Here is a 27,133-nt window from a genome sequence, read left to right on the forward strand (position 1 = left end):
GTTACATTAGTAACCTAAACGTTTTCCATTTTTTAACACAGAGAGTCACAATTGAAGTGTGGGGAGACGTTTATTCAGTTCTTTTAAAAGTGCCTTACATTATGACTTGAGGTAAAACCATATATCATAATGAGAAACATTTCAGGACAAGACAAACCTGCTTTCAAATATAGATTGATATAATTTCCCTGTGTTTTTAACATGTTTTTTTTTATTTAATTTTTTTTACGTAATTATATTTAAGAAGAACACCATGGTACATGGTATAAAAAAATACACTGAAACTCCAGGGAAGATCAAAAATGAACTGAGTGGTATTTTGAATCACAGTAGAGGTCCTTTTTGCATCGCTAACAATGTCATCGCTTACTGCTATATATATATATATATATACTGTACTGGTATGGTTATAGCACTCTGGCATTTAAAAATCATTCACATATTAAACAAAAAGAACAAACTTATTGCTTTTTTAAAACATTCTATAAACCACTTATTCATGTGCAAACTGTCTTGATGACTGTGTGAGCGTGGTTTACTCTTATGGTATATTTGGAGGGGAGATTAGGGAAAGGGACTGGGGTTTTTAGTACACCCATGAGATTGGCACCCACTGTGGGGTTGAGGAGGCTCTCTCGATGGCCTCCTCTACACCCTTAACACTCTCATCTACATCATTGTTGACGAGAATTTCATCGAAGAAGTGGCGGTATGAACTGAGGATGCCATCGGATTCTTTCTGGATGTTCTGCACTGCCTCTGACTGAAAAGTAGAAAAGCATAGATTACAAATCTTCAGTGTACAAAGGAAATATTGCTTTATTATAAACTTCAGGTCGTAAGCATGGATAGGTGGGCATATTGGGTGGGCCTTAAGGGTGGGCTTATTGGACCAGATTCACAAAAATCTTCTTGTGAAATAATTACTTGAGATAAAATGTTCTCAAATATTTTCTTAAATGCTGTATTTTGGCTCTCTCTAGAGTAGTAGTTTTCAGTCCTGGTGAACAAGCTCTCTCATTTGTGCTGAATTGATTGTTCCTGAATTCAAATTCAGCAAACGGTTGATTCACGCATAATCAGGATCAATCATTGTTTACATTGGTGTAACTTCAAAGGAAACATGCACAACCCTATTAGCAGTAATATGCAATACATGTAAGCTAGTGTTATGTTGTAATGCTTAAGTGCAAAAATGAATTTGAAACAACCCAATAAAAGCATAAAAGATATTACCTTTGAGGATTTAAGACAAGTTGGAGGTTATCCTAACTTTGAAAAGTTATTTACGATGGTTTTTAATAGGCCTGCCATGATTCCTTGATTAAATTTGAGTACTTGATTTAAAAAAAAATCCTTGATTGCAATTTACCCATGTCGATTAACTGGCAAAATACCAGAAGTGGCGCATAAGTTGATTGTTTATATTGTGTATATTACATTTTGTATTCACAGTAACAGTGTTCAACAAAACCATATGATCACTTGTTTTTGATACTTTATTTGAACCAACTATTATTGCCTCATTGTTATTATATATGTATTTTAATTCATTTTATTGGCTATTGTTCACTTAGTCTATTATTATTACCACAAAAAAAAAATCCGATTAGTCGAATAATCATCAAAATAATCGACCAATTACTCTATTACCAAAATAATCATTATTGAAAGCTCGAATTTGATTTCTTTTCAAGTTTTGTCTTAAGAACAATGTTAAGAACATTCTTAAGAAGTATTTTTGGAAATACTTTTTTTGTAAAAAATGTATTGGAAATACAAAAACAATTTTATTCTTAAGAAAGTTTTGTGAATCTGGCCCCTGGGGCTTAAAGCCTGAATGAATCAGTTTCTAACCTGATTGCCAGTGTTAGTAGGAGCAATGAACATCACAAGAGGAGCAAACTCTGCCGTTCTGAGTACTTTCAGCGTCTGGAAAAAAAGAGTTCAGAAAGCAATTGACTGACAAGGGTAGAAATAGTGACCGTTCATCAAAATAAAAACAAACTAGTTTTTTTTAAGAAAATGTGAATGGTGTTTTCTGTGCAAAACTTGACAGCACAATGCTTGGGATCAAATGCTATGGTTATTTAATAGCTGAGTCAACAGTGTGGCATTACCTGTGGTTCCACATCCAGCAGAGCAATTTTACCCTGTGCGTGAATCTTGTCAACAGTTTCGATCTTTGTACCAAACATGTGTCCCTGGTGACTGCCATATTCAAGTAGCTGATTCCCGACGATACATTTGGTCATTTCATCATTGGAAATAAAGTAATATTCTTTGCCATTCTCCTCGTCCTTCTTTGGAGGTCTAGTGGTGTCTGCAAAGACATTTTTTATTTATGATTCATTATTTTGTCATGTTTTCCAGTGAACAATTGTAAAAAAAAAAAAAAAGTATTTAAGAAGCAAAACTCCGTATAACTTGTTTACAGAGAATACATAATAAATGTATATGAATCTTTAAATCTTTGAAATATATATCATCTTCTAGGCTTATATAGATCTTATAGTCTTATATAGATCTTATTCAGTTTTGTTTCTCAAGTAAAATTGATCTTGTTTTAAGGATGATAGGATGCTGGAAAACAAAATAAATCTATAAATTAAGAAAATAATTTTGAAGCAAAAAGTTGTCAAAACAGCCTAACATGTTTTTGCATTTTAAAATAGAAAATTAACATTTTTAAAAGGCGCAAGGTCTAGTGACACATTTTTAAAAAGTTGAACTTCGTTTAACATGAGTGCTGCATTAAAAGAAACAAACAAAGATGTCCATCTAGCACATACTTACATAGAAAAACAGACGAAATTGACAAAAAGAAGGAGAAGAAGATATTCTGAAGAATGTTGGTAACAAGAAAATTGGCGGTAGCCATTGACTAACAACTTGAATTGAATTTCAACTATAAAGTAGCACTCCAGTGTGTTCATTTTTACTCATGTCTGACCTTGATGAAGAAATTTATTGAGTCAAGAAAGGAACCTGAAAATATTGCTGGGGCCCATAGTAAACCTACCTTATTATGCAAACAGTCATGGTTTTGTTTTGGCTAGATTTTGTTCAAAATGACCTCGTATCCATTTGTTTTGCGATTTCGCTTTAAGTACATAAACAATAAAAATGGTGTGGCATGTCAACTTGACATTGCTAATATAGGTGAGTAATGAATGACACATTTTTAGGTGAACTACTGTGCTGAAAAATCCTAAATAAACCAGCGTGAAATCCATGTTGGTCCGGTCTTTTTACGAGTTGGTATAATGCTGGTCTAGCTGGTGAACCAGTATAGTCAAGCTGTTATCAAGCAAAAAAATTAAATTAAATAAAAAATACCTTATGCTGGTGAACAGCAATACTGGATTTTTCAGCAAGGTATCCATACATGGATTTGCCACTGTATATAATTGTTTTGCTATGTTTAAACATTCCTAAACACTGTTTAAAATTCCTAAATACAGGTGGAAGACTTTGGAGTGTACATACGTGGTGCTGGGTAGGCGAACTTCTCAGGATATTTAGTCAGCAATGCATTTTTAATATGGCTCCTTCCAACTCCAGGTGCACCTTTAAACAAGAGCAAAACATTAAATATAACATTTTAGCCTGTAAACTTAGCTGCACATTTTCAAATATTAAGCTCCTTTTTGTGGATCTACATGCTAATTTACCTTAATGAAAAAAAAACTATACCAAAATGTATTTATATATGTATTATATTTATAATAAGTATACTACAAAATCATTAACATATTTACTGACGTATCACTTGAGACTTCCTGATTTAAATATTATAATTAAACTTTATTTGAAGTAGGGTACAAAGGGGCTAAAGGCACATCTTAAGAAAATGAGCTTTTCACTTCTCTAATAGTGTATGATTGCAAAAGAAAAAAAGAAAAAAAGAAGCTTGTATTGAACATTGATGGAGCAACAGATTTTGTGTGAAAATAACCATAAAAGTGGTTTATTTTGTTTAAAAATCTGATAAGTGTATGCGGTGGCGAGGTGGAGCTATTGCCCCACAGACACACGGGGTACAACCAGCATGGGGCAAAAGGCACACCGTATTGATACAATTACTTAGACATTATTAAAAACATATTATTTTAGCCAAAGTTAATACTTTTTCAAAACAATCACTTCAGCAAAGTTTGTACTATTTTTGGTTTATTTTGATAAAATAATAGATTTTTGTTCATTAATGTTCATTTTAATAAATACAGAAACAAAATTATTTAAAAAATAAAGTAAAGATTTTGAAAGCATTGAAGGAGATCCCATAACTATTAAATATATGTACAGTAGTAACAATAAATAATATTTTATTATATGATATGATTAATGTCATATTTTTTAAGAATGATGGCTTCATTATAAATATGGTGATTATCTCTAGGGTGGACACCCAACTTAATATATGATATTTACCATCTTAATCTAACCATGTCATGTCAACAAATGGAAAAGTCAGCCAGATATTTATTATAATGTTAATTATCGTGCCTTTAGCCCCAACAGCAGGGGTGCCTTTTACCCCAAATACCATACTTTTACATATGAATGAAAATGTAAGCTCAGAGATGTTTCAGTTTCAAAACCATGATGTCATCATCCAGCTCAGTTCAGTTCTCATATAATGGTGTCAATGCAGGCAGATCAATATTATCGTTGAATGTTAAATTTAATGTCTTTAAAGGTAATATAACACAATTTTTTTATACTTTGAGCTAGATTTACGATGTTAATAACTGTGCAGACACGTCATCACAGTCCAAAAGGGACTGTGAAAAGAGCCCATGATGATATGTACTCCCATAACGTCTGTTTGCTTTGTGCTCTAGTTTTGTTTTTACCTGCCTGTCCGCCTGTCTCAGTGCTTTGAGTTGGTTGTCATGGTTACTGATTTAGTTACGCACCTGTTCTGAGTTTCTTTGATTATCTACCTGTGTATTTAAGCCCTGTGTAAGGCTACGTTCACACTGCAGGCTGAAACGACCCAATTCCGATTTTTTTGCCCCTATGCGACCTGTATCTGATCTTTTCATGACAGTCTGAACGACACAGATCCGATCTTTTCAAATGCGACCCAGGCCACTTGGGTATGTGGTCCCAAATCCGATACATATCCGATCTTTTCAAATGCGACTTCAGTCTGAACGGCCAGGTCGCATTTATCCGACCCGCACGTCATTGATACGCGAAAAACGTCATAAATCCTGCGTTGAAGTAGTCGTCGGTTTGAAAACGGACTGCATATTCGTCGAGCTGAGGTAAATCTGCCGAACGGGTCGACCTCGACGAGCCCGTTAATTAAAAATAAAATAAAAAAAGCCCACGGCCATTATATATATACGTTATGTTAATTTATTTGTGCTGAATCTGATATTAGATAGGTCAGCGGCTGCTGTCTGGCTCTTGTGTAACGGTCGCTGCGCGCGCTCGTGTGTGTGTGTGTGTGTGTGTGTGTGTGAGAGAATCACAGTTAAAGTTTAGCTACTTCCGCAAACAACAAGTGACGTCGTTGACCGTTGAGTACTCTTCTGCGCATGCGGGTCACTTCTGGGTCATTTCACGTTCACACAGGAGATCACAAAAGGTCGCATTTAATTGGAAATGTGAACGGCCTTGCAAAAAAATCGAATTTTTTCAAAAAATCGGAATTGAGCATTAAGCTCTGCAGTGTGAACGTAGCCTTAGTTCTGTTCATTGTCCGATCTCATCTTAGTTAGTTGGTTGTTCAATTCATGTTTTTGATCTAGAGTTTTCGTTGTTTTGGAAAATAATGAACTGCTGCAATTAAAAGTTTTATTTTATTTTTGTTTATGTGACACATAAATCCTCCATTCCCAAGAATTCCCTGCTGGTCTAAGCTGTGTCAAAGGTGACGGAGGCACAATATTTAAAGTTAATAGGGTATGATAATGCTTACCGATCAGAACCAGAGTTTTTCGGATGAATGCAGGAAGTCTCACCACTTCTTCATAGGATATTACATCAAGCTGGTCAAAGACTGAGGAAGAAAAAATTCATCAGTTAATGCTTGACAAGTGCATCTGTCTAAGGCCTTTTTTACAGGACCATACTCATGTTGTTGCTTTAACTCAGACACCTTTTGAGCTGCGTAACAGAGCTAAAGCTCTATACAGAAAACACAATGATTTCTGGGTTACCACAATGAGTATGTTTTAATTACAGCCATAAAATGGTTATTGGGAGATGGCATTGGAGAATAACTCATCATAGTGAAATCATATTTACATTAGTAGGGGTGTCTGTCACCTTTATATCCAAAAAGAAAATGAATCTACATGGAATGGAACACAAATTTAAAGTGCAGATTATCAACAGCTTAAAGGTGCATTGCGCAACTTTTCATGTTAAAAATACCCGTTTTCTAACCCATACATGCTTAAACAATTGCCTAATGGGCTAAATGAGCCCTTCTCTGATCACTGCGATTGTCTCTATAATCCTGTACAGTAAAATAAATAAGAGGGATTCGGGTCGGAATTTGAGACTGGGCGTGACGTCATGCGCGTTCACGGCACGCTCACCTGGCTGTCTGGCAGGTTTGTGTATTCGCCGCCATTCTCCGTAGAAGATGGATTCTAAGAGACCGGCTTATAGTTCATTTCAAACACCAACGCAAACTCCACGTAAGATAAAAAAAAGAAAACGGTCCGTGAGCGTGCCGCCAGAGGGGGCATACTTCTGCAAAAACTCAGAGACTTGCGCAATGCACCTTTAAATAACCTGCATTTAGTGCAGCACCGAAAGTGCATTTTCAAACAATGGGTAAGTAGTTTGCGCTAGAATTTTATATTGCTTTATAAAAGCCTTATTTTTCAAAAGAGTGTTATAAGAGCATTTTCTCAAAATAATGATGTAAAACAGGCCTTAGAAATTATAAAGAGGTGAGCTTCACTAACTTGAGCTGTGTTTGGCCAGGTATTTGTCTTTGCATTTCTTCTTCTTGCCAAAAGGACTGCAGGATTGTCCGGCTTCCCGTGTCGCTTTGCTTTTGCTTGCTACTCGCCTGAAGAAACATCAGAAATGTTTAGTTTGTGTGAAAGAGAGGGAGATCTTAAACGTACATCACTAATTACTTGCGAATGTTGAACAGTCATCAAATGCAGGTCAGAACGCACCATTCCTGAAGTTCTGGAGAAGGGATGAGTCCTGCAAAGTCTGTGGAGGAGCTGTCCACCTTTCCTTGCCACCAGTTTGGATCTTTCTTATTGATGATATGAATAATGTCGCCCGTTTGGAATTTCAGGCCAGCTTCTTTGCATGGGATCAGGTCATCTTTGGCAGGGTCATAGTCAAACTGTGCTCTCATATACATCTGCAAAAACATTATTCGGAAAACATTACTCTCTCATAAAACCATCACAAGTGCTTCATAAAGATGATTTAGCCAATCAGTGCCTTCCAATTTTAGCGGTCGGTTTCTCCAGGGTCAACGAATCCAGGAACATGTCCCACTTGAGTAAATCATGTTGTGTATATAAACATCATCCTGTTGTAGAATTCAGTTCAATTTAAGTTGAAGCTATAACTAGCATCTTCAAAATAAATACATAAATAGATAAGTTTCCCCTTATGTAATGCATTCATTTTTGGTTTAACTATTCTTTTAATTTAATTGTCATTAAAGATTTAAATAAATAATTAAGATTTATTTTAATGCTCATCAAGGCTGCATTTATTTGATCAAAAATACAGTAAAATAACAATATTGTTACAATAAGCAAATGTTATTACAATTTAAAATAACTGTTTTCTATTTTAATATATTTTGTAATTTATGCCTGTGATTTACTCCAGTCTTCACTGTCACATGATCCTTCAGAAATCATTCTTTATATATAAGATATAGATAGATAATAAGCAGACAGACAGATAGATAGATAGATAGATATAGATAGATAGAAAGCAGATAGATAGATAGATAGATAGATAGATAGATAGATAGATAGATATAAAGCAGACAGATAGATAGACAGACAGACAGACAGATAGATAGATAGATAGATAGATAGATAGATAGATAGACAGATAGAAAGCAGACAGATAGATAGATAGATAGATAGATAGATAGATAGATAGATAGATAGATAGATAGATAGATAGATAGATAGATAGATAGATAGATAGATAGAATGATTTTAGTGACAATATCTACAGCTAGTGCAAATACAGTCTAAAACAGATAAGCAAAACTCTAGATGGAACTAGATGTTCTGACTTAAACGTAGCACAATGGTTACTTGTATATGGTGAAAGAGGATTTAGAAAACTGCCATAGCTCATCACAACGTCAAGCAATGTTTCACAATCAACTGCAGTGCAGTTTGACGCTGTGTGACCAGAAGATGGCAGAAGAGGGTTTGAAGTTACTTCATCTAATGAGAAAAGTAAGTGTACAGTTATCTGCTATTGATGCTTAAATAGTCACCTGTGTCTTTCATTGGTTTCCCATTCCCATGATAAACCCCACACCTTAATTTAATCAAGGATACAGAATAGACAAAGAAAGAAGTGATCAAATCACATTTGAGCGCATATTTACAGATCAAAGGGTAAAGCGAGATGAGTTGATTGTGATCATAAAAAATAATAATAATAAAATGAAGCAAGAAAAAGGTATGATGTGAGATTGATTTTGCTGCTGTTTTACTCACCTCACATGCCATATGGCGACTTTGCTGATTGGGGATGATTTTCAATGTGACAACACCGTTTGTGTCTTTCTGTAATGTTAAAAAGCACCCAACAACATACAATAAAAAGTAACATAATCACAAATATCATCTCTGAGTGTCAATTCCTCTTAAAAACTGCTCAAAATGTTCTAGTGTTGGAGAAGCTGCTTTGAAACTGTAGCTAGTCAAGCAACAAGCAAATCACAATTTAAAGTTAATCTTTTAATAAAGTATTTACACAAAAAGTTACTAACAGATAGTAGCAATTTACACTTACGCTTTCTTTGCTCAGTTTCACAGCAAATTCTAATTAGTGTAATGCAAAAAACATATCTTTCTTATTTATGTATACAGTAATGTATATGCATATATATATATAAATCTGTACTTGCCAATAACATAGTATTAATTAAATAAAAGGCCACTGATTACGTTTCTTAACACACTCAAGTACACTTGTATTTTTATATCAAATAAAATTTTACTTAAAAGTTACAATAACGTGCAATTAAGTGTACGAAGACATTACAATCAGTTTACACTTTAGCATTTTCTTTTTTAAAGTGTTATTTCTGTAATAAGCACACTTTTTAAAAGTTAATGTTAAAAGTGTACTTCTTTTTCAGTGTGCAGACACAACAACCCACCAGAATCTTCTGCAGTTGGTCTACACTTTCATTAGCAACACTTTTCCCATTGATCTCTGCGATTTCATCGCCTTCATGTAAAGAACCTGTAAAAAAAAAAGAAAAAAAAAGAGTTAAGCAGTTATCCATTGAGCTCTATGGAAACTAGGGATGTACCGATCCAGTTTATTTTTTTATCCGAGTCATTGCATATTGAGTATCTGCCGATACTGATCCGATTCTTATATTTTCCTAATGTTTGGTTAAATTTAGAGGCCTGTATATAAATACATAAGGGATAACCCACAGCTAGCTGTGCATTAAACAATTTTAGTGCACGACGCGAAGCTGAGTGAATTCAAATAATTTAATGCACAGCTAGCCGTGGATTATCCTGCTTGTCGTTTGCCAACGTTGACAAGTTAAAGCTGTTATTGATGTTTGCTGCACAATATTTGACCAGAAGGGTAAAAATAGCGGATATTTTAGTTAGTTACGGCTTGTTAGATCTAGCATTTTGCCGCTTTGAATCAGACACAGAGATTAAGTAGTGAGTAAGATTACATTTATTTAAATGAATGAGTTTTAGCATTTATTTGAATTCATTATCAAGAGAGAGAGAGAGAGAGAGAGAGAGAGAGAGAGAGAGAGAGAGAGAGAGAGAGAGAGAGAGAGAGAGATGCGTGTTTGAATTACCTGTGTCCGTGTGTGAATTACCTGCATCTGTTCAGTGCAGTGGCGGAGCCAGAGGGGTGTCCGGGGTGCCAACCCCATTTTTTTTTTTACGTTCGCCGGCAGCGCGCACAGTTTTCAAACGGACGAGCAGAGGATGAGAGAATTTGGTTGCAAGATACCAAAGAATAAGAAAACATCATATTTGAAATTTGAACGTTTTTAAGGTTTAGCATCAGGGTTGTTTGCTCTATTACGCATCTCCTGAACGAGTACCTCCAGATCAAAACGCAGGCAAAGAAGAAGCAGAAACAAGTGATATCATAATGCGATCACTATAGGACTGTGACGCTTTGGAGGTGTAGGGTGCTGATGGACTCGATCTACTCATCTGTGTTTTGATCATCATTCTGAATCTGATCTGGATGTAGTCTTTGATAAAAATAAGATTTTCTCAGCTGTTTGCTCATGTTTTTTTTTTTAAAGGAGAACTCGGTAACTCTAGCGAACTCTAGTCACTTCTTCGCTGATTTTCCCTTTTGTTGTCGCATGTTTTCCCCACGAGCTCCCCCTACAGCTGTGGGGGGGGCGTATATTTCACAACACAGTGGTAAAAGACTCATTTGCGGCGGCCTCCTCCCCCTCTCTACCGCTGCTCATGTGCGTTTGTTTTGATCGGAGCAAGCCAACTGTATCGCGTGGAGCTATGTCTACCGAGGTGGGTAATCTGGTAATACTTCATACATGCGTGTGTGTTTATGTCGAATTGCCGTAAAGCAATTTGTGTTTCGCGCTCGTTCTCGTTCTAGTTCTCGCTTCTCACGAGACTTCCAATTTCTAACTTGCCGGGACGGTAGTGTTGCAAGTTGCAAGGTTGGTTTTCCGCCTGGGAACGCTGGGGGGAGCGGGGAAAGTCACCAATATCACCAGAACAGGTTGTTTAACCATCCAAATGATTTCTAGACAGTTTTATTAAGTTAAAAAAGTTACCAAGTTCTCCTTTAAAGCTGCCGTCTGCAAAAATTTTTTTTATCATATTCAGTGAAATCAACACTATAATCCGACAGAACAACATAAATAAGGTGGTTTTAGAAAAAAAACAGAGTTTCTAACTCCACCTATTTGTTTTGCAAAAATCCACCACTCCCGGATCATCGGGTCCAATCAGCGCAGGGGGGTGTGAGATCTGACTGTCAAATCACAGGTCGTGCACACACCACAGATCCCACTCCCCCTCGCACACGTTACAATCACATGCACACGCCTGAAGTTCGCACAGTAACGAAGAGTGATGGCGGAAAAGATTCCAATTCCTCGGTTAACCTCAAGAGCTAGGAGGTCAAAAACAACCCAGGAAAAGAGAACAACTGTTGAAAAGAAAGAAGTAAAGAAAGAAAGCGACCGTGCCCTTAATAAAACCAGGATCAACATCGGATCGGCATTTGAAAGGTGGAGAGATTTACGTGATTTAATTGGGTTCAAGATGGATGCAGAGCTTGCAACATTTCTTCTCGACAGGTAATTGTGCTTTATCAACCATTTACTTTATGAGTTACTCCATGGTGTTGATCGATGCTGATGAGACGGGCGCGTTCACAGAAAATCTGGTGCACACGCACTGACGAGCACAAAATCGATGGGAGGGTATTCGTTGATAGTGGGGGAGGGGCATGAGAGTTGTAAACATTCAAAATTTTGGGTAAGTCCACTCAATCTTCCAGGGTTGCCGACGGCAGCTTTAATGAAACTTACCAACATTAAAGTGTTGATAAAAAAGTATGCACGAAGCTAGAATAAAACATATATATATATAAAGCAGAGGGTCTGTTCTTTCTTTTGGTATATTGCATGTTCAGATATTCATATATCAAAATATTCCGGGGTGCCATGAAATTGTGAAAATGAACAAAAACGCTGGCGGTGGCTGACAACTTCTTTTTTTTTTTTATGCTGGCGGGAAAGAGTTAAGATAAAAATGTTGGTAATTGGATGATTAGATGTAACCACAGGTTGTCATATTTTTGCACATGACCAATTAAACATGAAAAGAAAGGGAGAGATATCAGAGTTATTTTTAAAGAAGCACAAACGGGGAGACCAGGTGCAAACAGACCCCAGCCCTTGCATCACCACTGGACCCCAGAGCAGCTCCCTACCTCAGAGTCAGTGTGGTCAGACTTCAGGAACATCTACCAGACACAGGCGGTCAATCACATACCAAATTCAGGAATTTAAGTTGAGATGATTTTGTCAGATTAAAAGGATAGTTCACCCAAAAATGAACACAAAAATAAGATATTTTAAAGCATGTTGGTAACCAAATAGTTTTGGGTTCCCGTTGACTTCCATTGTATTTTTTCTTTCTATACAATGGATGTTGATGGGAACCAAAACTGTGTGGTTACCAATATCTTCTTTTGTGTTCCATAGAAGAAGGTCATACAGGTTTGGACCTTTAAAATGTTGGTTCATGTGTGTTCTTGTTGTTGATGGCTGTGGCAGTTATATTGTGATTATACACTAATGGTTTTTGTGTTATAAATAGATGCATCAAGGGAGGACACAGATACCTGTGGTTCTGAGCAAGACAGTGAGCCAGAGCTGCCAGGAGATGTCATGGAGCCCCTCCCAACTGCATCAAGCACCAGATTTGTTGTTCCAAAAGGACCCAGTGATAGGCCAGACCTTTACTTTAAACTACACAGTTGAGTTAGCAGTTGTTAGTATCTACTCTTGTGGATCCCTTAATTATACATTTCCATAGAGATGTGACACATTATTTAACATTATATTATTATAATATTATTTTTTTTGCATTTCAGACATCTCTAGATCCAGAGAAGAGGGTCCTGTACAGCCATGATTAAAAACATTTCCCAGAATTCAGCGTGGTACTAGGAAAAGGGCTTTCAACAGCTCCTGGTGTAAGGACAATTCATGGCTCGAATATTCTGTACCGGTAAGTCAAGATTCAGCTTATTGTTTTGCCTGTGGGCATTTTTCAACACTTATAGACACAAACAGAATTACCCAATTCCTTCCACTGTGTGTGTGTGTGTGTGTGCCCCCGAAAGTAGCAGTGGCCACCCACTGGTCACCCCATGTATAAAACTCTAGTTCTGCCACTGGTTCAGCATCTCTCTCTATAAACAATGAAGCTGTGAGTTTAATTACTTAAAAACCAGCGATGTTACCTCCTTGTTGCCGAGAAATATAACTTAGTGATTCAGTAGCGAAGCTATTTTAGTGCTAAAAGTCACGGGGAAGCGTTGATAAGTTTCTGGCGCGCTAGAACAGACCTCATTGGTTCAATTGAGCTGCTTCTTTTCCTTTTAACGGCGGTTGGAAAATTCAAATTCACTTGAATGTGCTTGCCGCCACCTACTGCACGACACCTGCGTAATAGCGATTTGGCCGTCTGAGACAAATTTTGCAAATCCTAAAAGAATCCTCTGATCCTAGGCTAAAACCTAAAGTCTTTCATCGTTAGTTTGACATGTTCACCGACAGCCGATTCATGACCGTTGCGATAAAATTTTACCTCAGATGAAATTCTGGCAGAGTCAGAAGATTTGACTCGCAGTCCTGCAGTGTGACTTCTCTAACGACAACCGTCAAATTGTCTTCGTTTTACAAGACAAGCAGTGACCAAAGTTAACGTTAAAGATTTCTTTGTAGCCACCATTTCAATCCCGCGTGTAATGCAGCTCACTGTGCACGTACGTGTCATTGATTGATGATGTAAAACTCCGGACAAGTTTTCTTGCGTGCGTCCGTTTTTAACGCGTCTTGACTGTCGTACAGTCTTAGATTAATGACAACTGAGATCATACAGTGTGACATGGATTACAGCGGTGATCATGTTCATACAAGTCTGACAAGCAACAATCGCAAAGGACTATTATAAATCGCACAGTGTGCACCCGGCTTTAGGATAGTCGATACCGATCAGTAAAAAAAGCTTAATCGGACCAATACCGATCCTTGAGACTGGCTCGGGACATCCCTTATGGAAACTGCATAATTGTTCACAAACAAACCAATAATACACTGTACCTTGTCTGTGTATCATCCCTCCATGCAATATTCTGGCCACTGTACACCTCTGCTTTTCATTCAGCTTAAGAGTTACACCCTGAATAGACACAAAACACAATATTACACTTCTGCTGTTTGGAGACTTCAAAACTTCTTTTCATTTTGGAGCTCAGTAGACATGGTCACTATGAACTGGATAAGATCTTCTTAAAATACTCCTTTTTTTGTTCCATTGAAGAAATAACAGCATACAAGCATACAACACAAGTAAATAATAACAGAATGAATCTGTGAATTATTCCTTTAAAGATAATTCAAATTATGATTTTGTAAATACAAAAGAACACATTTATTTACACATAAAAATAAAAGGTATAATACCAGTGGCTCAGAGGCGTTCTTCTCAAAGGCCACTTCTCTCATCTTGGTTACGTCTTTGCCGTTCATGTGGCCCGCGCTGCCGTTGGTGAAGACTTCCTGTCCTTTGTTGTCATATGTCTGCATGGCGGCCTGGGAATGCAAACAGGGAGCACATTAAGCTCTGTATTACAGGAACCAAACCTTTGAGATCCTAATAATTAGCTTTGTCTTAGCTGAATCCATGTATCTGTGACGGGATATTAGGAAGGAAAATAACATTCACATTTATAACATTGTTATACATGTTACAATTACTATTGTAATAACAGCAAATTATGCATAATTACATGCAACTATCGCTAATCCTAACCCTATAGTGAGTACGTTGTTAATTAATATTACTCGATACTTAAATGTATAATTTATACTGTAAAAAAGGACACCTTAAAATATAGTGTAACCAAACATAGGCTATATAAGAACTTTGTCTTGGCTTAAAATAAAGTGGTATGATAGAGGAGGAGAATTAAGGAGTCATTGTGGACATCTGTCCTGGGTTAACGATTAAACGGCCACATTTTAACACTTCATTAAATCCTGCAGTGCTGGGAACAGGTTGGCATGGTTATGTTGTCTGATGAGGGGGCTTGACTAGCATGACTAAACAAACTTCATCACAACTTAATAATGGTACCTTCTATAGTGCTCTGTTATTAATATGTTAAATAGAGCAAGTTTTTAAATATTTGTTTTAATGTATATATCCAACTTTTCATTAGTGGTTCAAAATTTTGACATTCATTTTTATTGACAAGAATAAAGTTGCAAATCTACGTTAATTTTGTTCATACATTACAATGACTATAATCATCTCTGTATTTACCTTTATGCTGGATAGTCAGGTTCTTAACAAACTAGCCTGTTTTCAGGTAACTGGCAGTTCATTACCTAACTTTGAGATCAAGTCACTCAAGTCAATGAAATCACAAACGAGATCCATTTGGTGAAGTTCCAATTGAATGTGACTATTAGAAAAGGATTAATTCATTTAATTTAAAATAAAATTAATGACTTTATTTTGAATTAACACATTTATTACAAACTAGACACCTAAACCTGCTAAATAAAATACCGCACAGGGACGAATGCCCATGTGAATGCAAGAGACTGGAAATGCACTCTTGTGCGAAACGTTGTGTATTTTGCTGCCTTCCAAAATTCAAGTTTGGTGAACTCTGACCTGCATGAAGATGTGTGACCAAAAGAAGAAAAAGACATCTCAGCGTGATCTCTAACACCGTGTCTACACAGGACGCAACAGTTGTTGAGTCAGCTTGAGGCTGTCTACACTGGACGAGACAAAGCAGCCGTTGCAAGCAAAAAATAATTTGTTCTTTGTGTCAAAAGTAGCGCGAGCGCTTAAAGTACATCTGAAATAGAGGCATGGGGCATCAGTTTAGCGTCGGGTATTTGTTGTGTCGCCCCAGATCCAGTGTAAACAGCATCACTGATTATAATGGGTTATATTTGCTTTTGCCACGTCGGCACGCTTTCTTCTGGTGCAAACGCGGTGTTAGCTGAATTAGAATGTTTCTACATTGCAGGAAAGTGGAGTAGATTGTGTGTTTTTACATCTTGTAATAATTGTTGTTGTTGTTGTTGTTGAATTTATGCTTTTACAAAAGACACCACAGAGCATGACATCATATCTTATTCATTGCAGTGTCAGAAGTGCTCAAAGTATAGTGTGACCGAAGCTTTAGGCTTAAACATTTTTTTAACTCAAGCACATTAACACAAACGCTTTTAGCTACAAAAGCATGATTTTATGTGTTGTTGCACAGATACAATTCATAACAAGCTTAATATGTTGCATTCTCCGTATTTTTTTTTTTTCTTTTATTGACAGTTTTCTTTTCAGGTCAACTTCTGTAATTATTTATTGTTCAGGACTATGGTAAAACTATTTCTGGTAACCTGCCCTCATGCATTAGCCTATTTTTGAGCAAAATGATCTCACAGAGATGCTGTTAGTCAATCATCTGCTTTCACAGGCACAGCAGTGGATCTAGGGGGCAGCAGTCAGTCATTTTAATCATTCTATGAAGACATGCATAAAAATGCCATGTCTTCATTTTACAACCCTTCAATCAGTGATATAAGAAAAGCTCTTACATGCTGAATATCAACAGTGTATCAATGACCCGAGCTCAGGGCAAAGTTTACACCACATTAGTATCACACGATCAGGACTTTGGAACTCGGCTTTTAAGACATGATGACTGACGATTGGCTGATGTCAGGTTTTGATAACCAGCATAATCCGGTGTCAGCTAGATATTGTGATGAAGTATGATGTTTTCCCACATTGTGAAATCCACTATGTTTTTATGCGGTTTCCACGTGAGCGGCAGTGGGATAAGATGTGACACCTTTTCCTTAAAGGCAAAGTTCACCCCATAATTTAAATATGATATCATCCCCGCTCATGTCATCCCAAAACTTAATGACTTATATTTTGAAGAATGTTGGTAGCAAAAAGTATTGGTGCCAACTGACTTCCATTGAATGGACAAAAAAGGCAAGGAGAAAAAAGCAGAACTAAAACACTTAATTAAAGTGTCCCTTTTTTTCTTCATCAATAATTACAGTCTTACTTCCTGCTTGAACGTATGTAGGTTTGTAACAAATTTGCAAAATACCAGCATGTCTTCATTGGCTGCCAGTGAGCTACGTCTACTTTGACCAGTCCTCAAACATTAGTTGTAGCTGAGACAGGAGAGTTTGGTTCATGGTTTTATTAATTGCCAATTCATCAACATGTATTATAGCTGGCACCTTCCATTAGACCAGGGCAATTATTAGAAACAGAAGATTAGACTCATATGAACAAACTCTTAGGATTAGATTACTGCAGCCTTTAACATCTTTAACAAGCCTGTTGAAAGAGGTTGTTTTTGAAAGCAAAGAATGACACAAAATCTCGCTTGTCATGGTCTAGCCATGAATCTTTTCAGTTTGAACTTGACACACCTAAAGTTTTAATGAAAAACAGCAGTGTAAAAACATTCTTTGAAATCCCTGACACATGACAAGTTTTGGCAATAACCTGTTTAACAAATGGAACAAATACATTTGACTAGACTGCGATATATCATCTATATGCATAAGGATATTAAGATGTTATAAATATTAACATCATGATTTTCTGTAAAGCTACTTTGAAACAAACAACGTGTATTGTGAAAAGCGCTATAGTATACAAATAAAATTGACTTGACACATTATATGACATTTAGGTCATAATCAACTATCAAAAGATGCTTTTGTCTAAACCTCCATAAGAAAACTTTTAGTCAGTAATTGAATAAAAGCATGTTAGATAATGCTCTGCATTTATTTCTCTGCCTAAACAGGATAGTGTCAGTGAAAGGTATTATGGCCGGGTCCATTAGTGTGAGATAACAGGACAGAAGAGGAGCCCCAAATCTGGGAGACTAAACTAAGCAAATCAAATCAGGGCTCTAAAATTTCCTGATCGTATGGATTCTCTGCAGAAACCCATTTACACACATAACACACACATGTACTGTATGATAATCCTGAAACGTGTGCTTACTCATATACATTTACACTTAATTCAATTGAGTATAAAATTAAATATAGCATCTGCCAGAACACATTAGGCAGAGGTGCAAGTTTAATATCATGTCTCAATGCCCTTAAACACACAAGTTGACAATTGTCAATGCACACTGCTTGTCTGCGATGTTTGTATACTATATTTACCCGTAAATAGTAGGCTCCCAGCTACTTATTTAATTCATTAAAAAAACCTTTAAAAATGTTCTATGAAATGTTTTGTTTTCCACAATGTGTGAGTGTGTGGTAAATGAAACCACGCATCTACGCCATTCATTCACACAGAGACATGCAGAACATGCAGGATTCGTATTTAAATACTCTCGTGCCCAGATGCGTTCTCTCCGATTGATTTAATGTGAAACGGTACTCGGTAGTACCGACGTAATCCGGTCAGTGCCCTTGAAAGTAAAGTTTGGTCCCCATTCCTAGTAAAGCCTCCTGTAAACTCGCTTCATACTGCTGACACAGCTGTCGTCATTAGAGGGAAGTCACATGTTCATAGGAAACAGCCAAACATCCTGAGCAAAGTTTGCATGCCATGATTTGGCTGATAAAACATCAATGCATGAGTCAGCTAAAGAGAACCTACTAATGCGTGTCCATGCAAAGAAACTTGTTGACTCAGGTCTTGTGAAATCAACACTTCAAGTAGAATTCAGTGTTGGCATAACTACAGATATTGCAGTTTACAGCAGCCAGAGGTCATATTCTCTGGAAGCAAATCCCATATCCATATCCAACCATTGACTGTAATGCTAATTGGGCACTTTATTTGTACACTCCCAAAAAATTGTGGTGGATTTGAGGAAGATGAAAATCTGTGGCAGGCCCTAACACATCCTCATTCCCAATGTCAAAATAATGGTCTGCACCATGATGTCCTTATTCAGCTCGCTACACTTCCTACTTTAGAGTTTCACTGTGTCAGGACTGTCATGTGACTCAATAGACAAAGAAAAAACCCATTTATCCCATGAAATCATTTATCATGTACATCACTTCAAACACCTCCTTCTGAAACTCTGCAGTCTTTTATTCTCCATCTAAAGCAAGCAAACAAATCTAAGAGAAAGAAGAGCTCTGGAGATACGCACTGCAGTGCACTTCACCAAAACCAGTGTGATAGACTGGGTGACTCAGTGTGTTGACTCTCACGTCTTGAGCCCTGGGGGACAAAGCTGATCTATGACGACTGCATTGAGCGAACACAAGCTAAAACAACACTACTGAGATTTAGCTGTGTCATCTTCCAAACCATGTAGACCAACCTGCCTGAAAGGGTCACTTCATAAATCTTGTTCGATTAGACTGCTATCTATCTGATTAAAAAAATGTCATGGGTCTCCACAGTACGCATATAAATACAATATTTTATTCACACAATATATGTATAACACCTACTAGGGCTGGGTGGTATGAGTATGACGATATATATCATTACCAATGTATAAATGTCTATCATTAGAGATTTTGCTATATCGTGGCTTGTAAATGTACAGCACTATTGACACTTCAGAGTGATGAAATGCATGAATGAGAATATAAAGAGCAGGACATGTTTGATGTTAAAAAGAGTTATGAACGCAATATTTCCTGAAAGAACCTCGGTACGGTGCTCCTGCTGACTGGTACACTGCCAAAGTGCGCGCACAGAAAGCTGTCTCTCAGAAGGCGATCACGAGTTTGGGATGTTCTCGATGTTAAAAAGTGTTATTAAGCACAATAAGCAGTGAAGAAGAACTCATGCGGTGCATATTGACTGACACACAGCGTAAGCATGTGCACGGAAAGCCGCGTCTATTAGTTTATCAATAGCAATTTCAGTTTTCTTTCACGTCTTATAGCGCTTAAATTCAATTCAATTCAATTCAATTCAATTCACATGTATTTGTATAGCGCTTTTCACAATACACTTCGTTTCAAAGCAGTTTCACATTACACATTTATAGTGATCTATTATCAGAGTATTTATGTAATCATAGCCGATTATGTCTCAAGTAAAGGTATACAGTTGGGTGTAAACCGTATGATGGATCCGTACGTTTGGTCTTAAAGTGACAGCAGCCTAATATACCTAGCTTCTGCTCTGTGTGATTAATGTGAACCAAACAAAAGAGAAAATATATCACTGTTCTTGACTGAATTACTTTTTTTTTAGCTTTAATACATGTATATTTAATTCATACAGTGAATTCTACAATGCAATATTTTATTTTTTACATTTGATTATTAAATGTTGTACTAATTCTAACATGTTAAATAAACCTATTGTACCTGAAAAAACAACAATTTAATTAATATTTTTAGTTTTTGTCCTATTGTTAGTAATTTGATTCTTTTTTTCTTATTTCTAATAACATAAATGAGATAAAATAACACAAAATAACTAGATTGTGATATATATCGTTATCGTGAAATAACATTTCTCATATTGTGAAATAAGAATTTGGTCATATTGCCCACCCCTAACACTTACATGATGGTGCCAGTGCCGAGCTGTCAGATTTCCTCTTTCTCCCCGTATGGTAATTTGTACTTTGATTTTTAATATGGCTCGATCAGTGTAACAATTTAAGAGGAATAAAGTGTAGCTACTTTTCTGGCCTGAATAACCAGATGTATTTACATAAGAATCATTTACACATAAAGTTTCCAAAAACTCATCACACCAACACTAACCCAAAAAAAAAAAATGGTCCAGCTAATTTATATTTATTTATATAAGTTGTGCTCACATTTTGGCAAGATTTTGCAAAACGTTTACATGGGGAATATCCATTTCCACGGTAGACCAGCTACTCATAGATGTACTAGAGTCTCAGCACTTACAATCACCCATGTGTGAACAGGGAAGCTACATGTCTTTTGCTTTTATCTAAAGCAAACACAATACAGGGACACTGTGTTTTACACAAGCAGCTACAAACTGTTCTCCAGACTTCCCCCCTTTTATCTGCAGAGAAAGTTATGGCTTCTATTTATAGAAAGCGTGTGCTTCTTCAGTTTGACTAGTGAAGTGAAGCATTGTAGATCTATGACTAGAAGGTGCTGTGCCAGCAAGCCAGCACCCACAATGCTCAGAGTCCAATAGACCCCTGTCAGCAATACCACTGTACAGGTTTGCTATTCTGATGAGATGTTGGTGATGTTGGTTGCAGCAAACTGTTTTGTTTATTATCTCCATGATTCTCATTTAAAAAGAGTTAAAGTGTTTCTAGGTGGTAAATGCTAGGGTAGCTTACATGTTCAGTCAAAAGATCCACTTACAAGTGATATTCTGATGACAATTCACAGTATACTGGTGCCACAATGTTATTGGCCAATATTAGTACTGAATCAGGACAGTCAGCATCAGAATATATTTAAGGTTTCCATCTTTGTACCGTAAAATAAATAGTTTTGATTTCAATTTAGGATTTAACATAAAATAACACAGTCGGGCTTTATTGTAAACATTAGATTTTTGTATACTGATTATTACATACAAATATTTATTGGATATCTATTGCTACACCAATATATAAAAAAAAAGGAAGAGTATTTGCCAACTTGTTTAAAGCAGATTTTAAGAGATTTCATTTTTTTACGACGCTAAATACAGGTGTAAACGGGGGTTTTAAACATTTTGAGCTTGCCCACTTTCGACCACTTTCAGAGTTAGTCTTAAACACATTTGACCGGATTGCTTTTGTAGTATAAACTCTCATGTGGCCGAATGTTTTCGAACAGTCGAAAATGACTGCCAACTCTCCGTCTACTGACCTAAAGCGTTATCATTGTGGGACGCGTTGTTGGGAAGCGCACTGGTCAGGTGGGTTTTTAATTTTGCCGGGGCAAAAGGGAACATGAAACATGAAAAACAATCATTGCATCCTCGAAGATGGACATCATACCGAGCACAATGTTCTTCCACCAGTCCTGACTTCTAGCGTGAACCCACAGCTTTCGACGGGGTCTTGCGGTTATTATTGCATAAACAAAAGTGGCTGCTCTCCTCATCTTTTTCTGTTGTCTCATTATGCATGCAAATGAAAGTTCTGTGAGCTTATTTCATCCATTTGCATAGAAATAACTGAAAAAGCCCATAAATATACATTTTATTTATTTATTATTATTTATTTATTTTATTTATCAGGTTTATTGGCAAAATCTATAGACTTTCAGCTGTTTGCAATGAACAAATGAAACAAAAGTAATTGAAATAGCTCAACACAACAAGTGGTTTCCCCAAATTCAATCAGTCTTCTGCAATCTCAAAATTATTCAACCCCTACATGGCAAGCATCTTTAGTACTTCAGGCTTTAGTAGAACAGGCTTTTACTGTTATTACCTGCTGCAAACAAGTACAACCAGACATCAGCTTCTGGCAGCATTTCTGAGGAATATTAGCCCTTTCCACATGAACAATGGCCTCCAGTTCAGTAATATTCTTGGGTTTGCGTGCTGTAACCGCCTTCTTCAAATCCCACCAGAGATTTTCTATGGGTTCAAGTCAGGTGAATGTGAGGCCACTGTAGAATCTTCCAGGACTTCTTCTGAAACCAAGCATTGGTGGAATTTGAGGTATGCTTGGGATCATTGTCCTGTTGGAATGTCCAATGATGCCCAAGCTTCAGCTTCCTCACTGACGGCATGACGTTTTCTACTATAATTTCCTGATATACAAAAATGAATCCATCTTGCCTTCCAAACACTGCAGGTTTCCAGTGCCAGAGGATGAAAAGCATCATAACAAGGGTGATGATATCTTCTCTTAACTTTTTGGACCATTCTTTTGACTTAGCCATATTTCTAACATGCAGTTAAACGTGACACTCAACAAACCTAGCCAGTTCACATATTTAATGTGTTCTAGCTCAAGCACACCTGGTGCAACTAATGAAGCCCTTGATTAGTTGCATCAGACAACACCTGTTTGGCAGATGTGTGTTGTTGTGAGGGATTATATTCAGGGTGTTGAATAATTTTGCATTTTCATGTGAATTTGGGGAAACCACTTTTGTTGTGTTGAGCTATTTCAATTACTTTTTTGTTTAATTTTTTTATTGCAAATAGCTGAAAGTCTGTAGATTTGGCCAATAAACCTGTCACAGTCTTAACACAATGGCTATGTTTATGCAGTTGGCTCCAGGTGTAAACGGGAATGTGTCTTTCCCAATATAAATATTACAGTGAGGAAATTTGGCACGACAAATTTGATCTGACATTTGGAAGTCCATCATCCAGAAGAACACAATGAGTATTTTAAATGTGTTGATGATGCTAAACATACACATATACCAAGAAGCGAACTAGAGTTGGTCAATTGCTGCACAATTGTGAACGTAACTGTGTGCACCCAGCACAAGACCATGAATGTTGGTTCAGCTCGGCTCGTGGTGGACGAGAAAAGAAAAAGTCTAGCTTGTGACAAAGTTGAAATGCTTGTTTTTGTAAAAAAAAAAAAAAAAAAAAGCTTACATAAGCTGTTGAAAGAAAAGCCATGAATAAAGGCAATATAGGCTATTCTGTGTATGATTGTAATTTAATTTTATCTTAAAATCACATTGACATCTTTTGATTGCACTTAATAATGTTTTTAATTATTTTATTTTGGTTTTATCAGAGAATGTCTAATAGGAAGAGAATACGCTGATTTCACGCAGCCGTTATTTTGAAATCGAAAGTGAGGCTCCGGTGGGAAGAAAACCGGAAGTGTCGCCTTTAATCACAGGAGAGTCGTGAATGTGATCGCGTATTGTTGTGTTTAATGATGTTGTGTCAATTCTAAAAATGTACAAACATTTCTTTCATACTTTAGACTATATACAGTGAAATTCATTTATAAATAAAATAAATTTTTTTTATATATAATTCAGAATGTAAAAAACGAAGCAGGAATGAACTATATACATATCCTATATTGGATATTAACATCCAATAGTGTAAATCGCGGCAGCAGCTTCAGGTTGGTAATCCAAGGCATTGTTGTTTATCTTTACTTCCGGGGTTCTTCCCACCGGAGCCTCACTTTCGATTTCAAAATGGCGGCTGCGTGAAATCAGCGTATTGGCACTCTCTGCTTACTTCCGGTTTCTGGACTGGCTGCAGTAACACGTCTCTGTCCATGCGGGGGCGCTCGCAGGCGAGTGCAGAATGAATGAAGGTCTATGGCGCTATACCCATCAAAATCCACTTTTCTCAGGATATAAATTTTGTCTAGTAATTTGAATGTTGTATTCGAAAGGAGATGCAAAGAAATTACACATTGCTGGGTGTTAGATTTTTTAGAGTCACTTATTTGCTTTAAAAAGTCTTTTAAAATGTCAATGACGTCATACACATCGTTCGACCAGAGATACTGCTTTACGGCAATCCTTCAGTCACTTTGGTGCTTTCGTGCTCTACACTTTCTTTTCTCTCAAGGCATCGACAACACAGCTGACACAGGTAAACACACAACACAGCTGACACAGGTAAATACACGTGCTAGAAGAGTTTTTGTTTTGTTTGTTTCTGGTCCCGCTTCGGATGCCACGATGCCATCAAGCGGCATCTCTGGTCGTAATCAGTCCTTCACTGACCAATCAGCGTTCATTAGCAGAATGCTAGCGTGTTAGAAATCGAAATCGAAAGGACATAAGTACTCGTTCATTCAATTTTCGACCTATAACCCATGTTGAACTTGCAAAACCTACAATAAAATTTAAGATTTCTCAACGGCAATCGGGTGAAAGAGACACATTTAGCCGTCTAGCCCCATAGACTCCCATTCACTCTGCACTCGCCCGCGATCACCTCCAGTGGAATTCTAATGGAACTGCAACCAAGATCGATACAATGGGGCTAATAGGAAGTGCCAAAGCTCTCCGTAGACGGGCTCTGGTTTTATGCAATTTTACAAAGCTACTATAACGTCAGACCATTCTGTTTTTTGCTCAATAATAATAAAATACAAATTAATTTGTAATTTAATTTCAAATTCATGTTCATGTACCATTTGCAATCGTTCTTGCCTGTTGCTTAAAGAAAGAGAGAAAAAAATCTGCAATTAGTATTGGAATCCGCTCATTTGGTTGTAAATATATATATATATATATATATATATATATATATATATATATATATATATATATATATATAGGCTATATATATATATGTAGGCTATATCAAAAAAGGAAAGGAAATCGGACAAGCAAAATCATAATCTGATCATCCCTAATCCCAGGTCTATGAACTTCTTTTGAACAATCACCAGCACTGCTGATAATAAAAGGAAAAGCAGTTAATGACGTTAACTCATAAAAGTAAAGAGTAGAGAGACTGGTAATAATGATGAGTTGACTTGTGAATCTGAGACATTACTATGATGATTGATTAAATTATCAGTCAAAGTATGATTGTGTTTTAAGATAAATGTTATATGGTGTGATCATAATCTTTGCTAGCCCATAGAATAATTAATGAGATCACTTTTGTTGTATCTATTGTTTAACCTAGAAAGGAACAACATTAAATTAAGACTTTACCTGAAGTGACACTTTCAAGTAAGTAAGTTATATTTACTCCTTAAAAAAGACCCCAGACTCACTGCTCAGGATTATTTATTTTTTCAAATAATCTGAGCTATTATATCTACATTAAATATTAAAACTCTTATACTGTTAATGTATCCACAATTGACAGACTTGTGTCAGAAAAAAAGTTCATACATAAACTAACTGAACTCTACTAGATGTATTGAGCTATAAAAGAGCCACCTTTAAGCAATACAAATTCCTTATTTATTTGCAAACTAGTCGTTTGATATGACCGGTGATTCGAGTATAACATCAACAAAAAGTAGAAACAGTAGGCCTGTCTTAAATTATCTGAGAGCATAAGAATATGTTTCCAGACACAGAGAAAAAAAAATGCCCACCAGCATTAAATTACATACTTATATAAATGAATGTATTTGTTCCAGAGAGAAACGACGCGCACACAGCTGCCAGTATCTATAGCGTAAATGAATCGTTTCTTTTCAATGAATTGGTGAACCGGTTCACTAAACGTTATGAAAGATTTGTTCACAAAGCAGACTATCTGAGCGATTCTCCGGAGGCCTTAATAGCTAAACAGAAAAACAAATTAAACACGTAAACGTATTGGAAAAACGTCATGGCATTAAAAATAATCACCGTAACTTTTTTTAAAGATCGGTTGATAGTGTTCGAACGAACCGATTCGCAGAAATGAATCGGACTTCCCAGCCACTATTAACGTGACGTCACGATGCGTCATGCAAAATAATATTCTATAATGTATTCAAAGCCTGTATATGTGAGTCATGTAAAATTTGCGAACTATTTCAAGGCTGAAATCGTCAAAACATCTAATGGTCAAAACATCTAATGGTATGAAGAGGGAAGTTGTTCTGAGCAGCGGTGTGTGATGTCAAACCGGGCTGCACCAGACCAGTCTAAACCAGCAAATCTTCATCCCTCAGTACACAAGAAGAAACTCGTATATCTGTGACACTGATAAAAAACTATCGACAGACACGGTCAACATCCGATTGTCAAATGGAAATGCTGAAATAAGGAAATGAGTCGCGTTCTAGATCGTGTTGTTTAATGCGAATCCTCTTACCTTGTCAGACTTGGGTTTATTCTGCAGCAGCTGTTCCAGATAGAGATCGGAGAGAGCCGTTCGCGCGCTGTTCACACGCTCCAGAGTGACAGCAGGTTCGTTTTTATTAGAATTTAATGTCATGTTTCACAGTTTGAGGGGGTGGGGGTAGAAAAAAAAGGGAAAATAGTGTGGACCGCGTTGGGTCTGCTCAAGGTCCGAAAGGGGTGGGTCAGTAGAGCGACACGACGTGATAAGAAAGCTTGAGATAGTTGAAGATAAAGCTTGAGATTCGGGCTCGAAGTCCGGAGTTTGCGCAAGAGACAAGACACAGCCGACAAAGCACATAAACAGTAGTATGAGGAGGGGGCTGGAACACTGCAGCTTCCCTTTAGAGTGCGCACTTGCGTAGTTACTGTCCCTGACAGAACGTAGCGGGGAACCGCACGCGATTTCTACTATGGCAAAGACTAAAATTATGAATATTAATT

The 27,133-nt window shown here is 36.9% G+C and overlaps 1 protein-coding gene and 2 long non-coding RNA genes across 3 annotated transcripts in view; 2 read left to right on the forward strand and 1 right to left on the reverse strand.

Annotated features, from left to right (window-relative positions):
• Window positions 1-27,133, forward strand: part of LOC309477997 — a 46,713-nt gene that overhangs the window by 14,254 nt on the left and 5,326 nt on the right. The window lies entirely within an intron of this gene.
• Window positions 52-26,972, reverse strand: mpp1 (MAGUK p55 scaffold protein 1). Its single transcript, XM_082141347.1, has 12 exons — window positions 26,664-26,972; window positions 14,429-14,557; window positions 14,066-14,144; window positions 9,359-9,444; window positions 8,691-8,759; window positions 7,155-7,351; window positions 6,936-7,042; window positions 5,936-6,016; window positions 3,490-3,570; window positions 2,121-2,323; window positions 1,858-1,932; window positions 52-763 (listed from the first exon to the last, which is right to left on the reverse strand). Exons 1-12 carry the CDS (start codon window positions 26,784-26,786, stop codon window positions 587-589), a joined length of 1,407 nt encoding a protein of 468 aa, XP_081997473.1. The 5' UTR covers window positions 26,787-26,972; the 3' UTR covers window positions 52-586.
• LOC309478057 lies at window positions 24,664-25,657 on the forward strand. The gene is made up of 2 exons (XR_014198794.1): window positions 24,664-25,107; window positions 25,177-25,657. It is a non-coding gene; the product is annotated as an uncharacterized lncRNA (long non-coding RNA).

The sequence above is a fragment of the Leuciscus leuciscus genome (assembly GCF_965113295.1).
Source record: "Leuciscus leuciscus genome assembly, chromosome: 16".
In the NCBI taxonomy this organism is placed as follows: domain Eukaryota; kingdom Metazoa; phylum Chordata; class Actinopteri; order Cypriniformes; family Leuciscidae; genus Leuciscus; species Leuciscus leuciscus.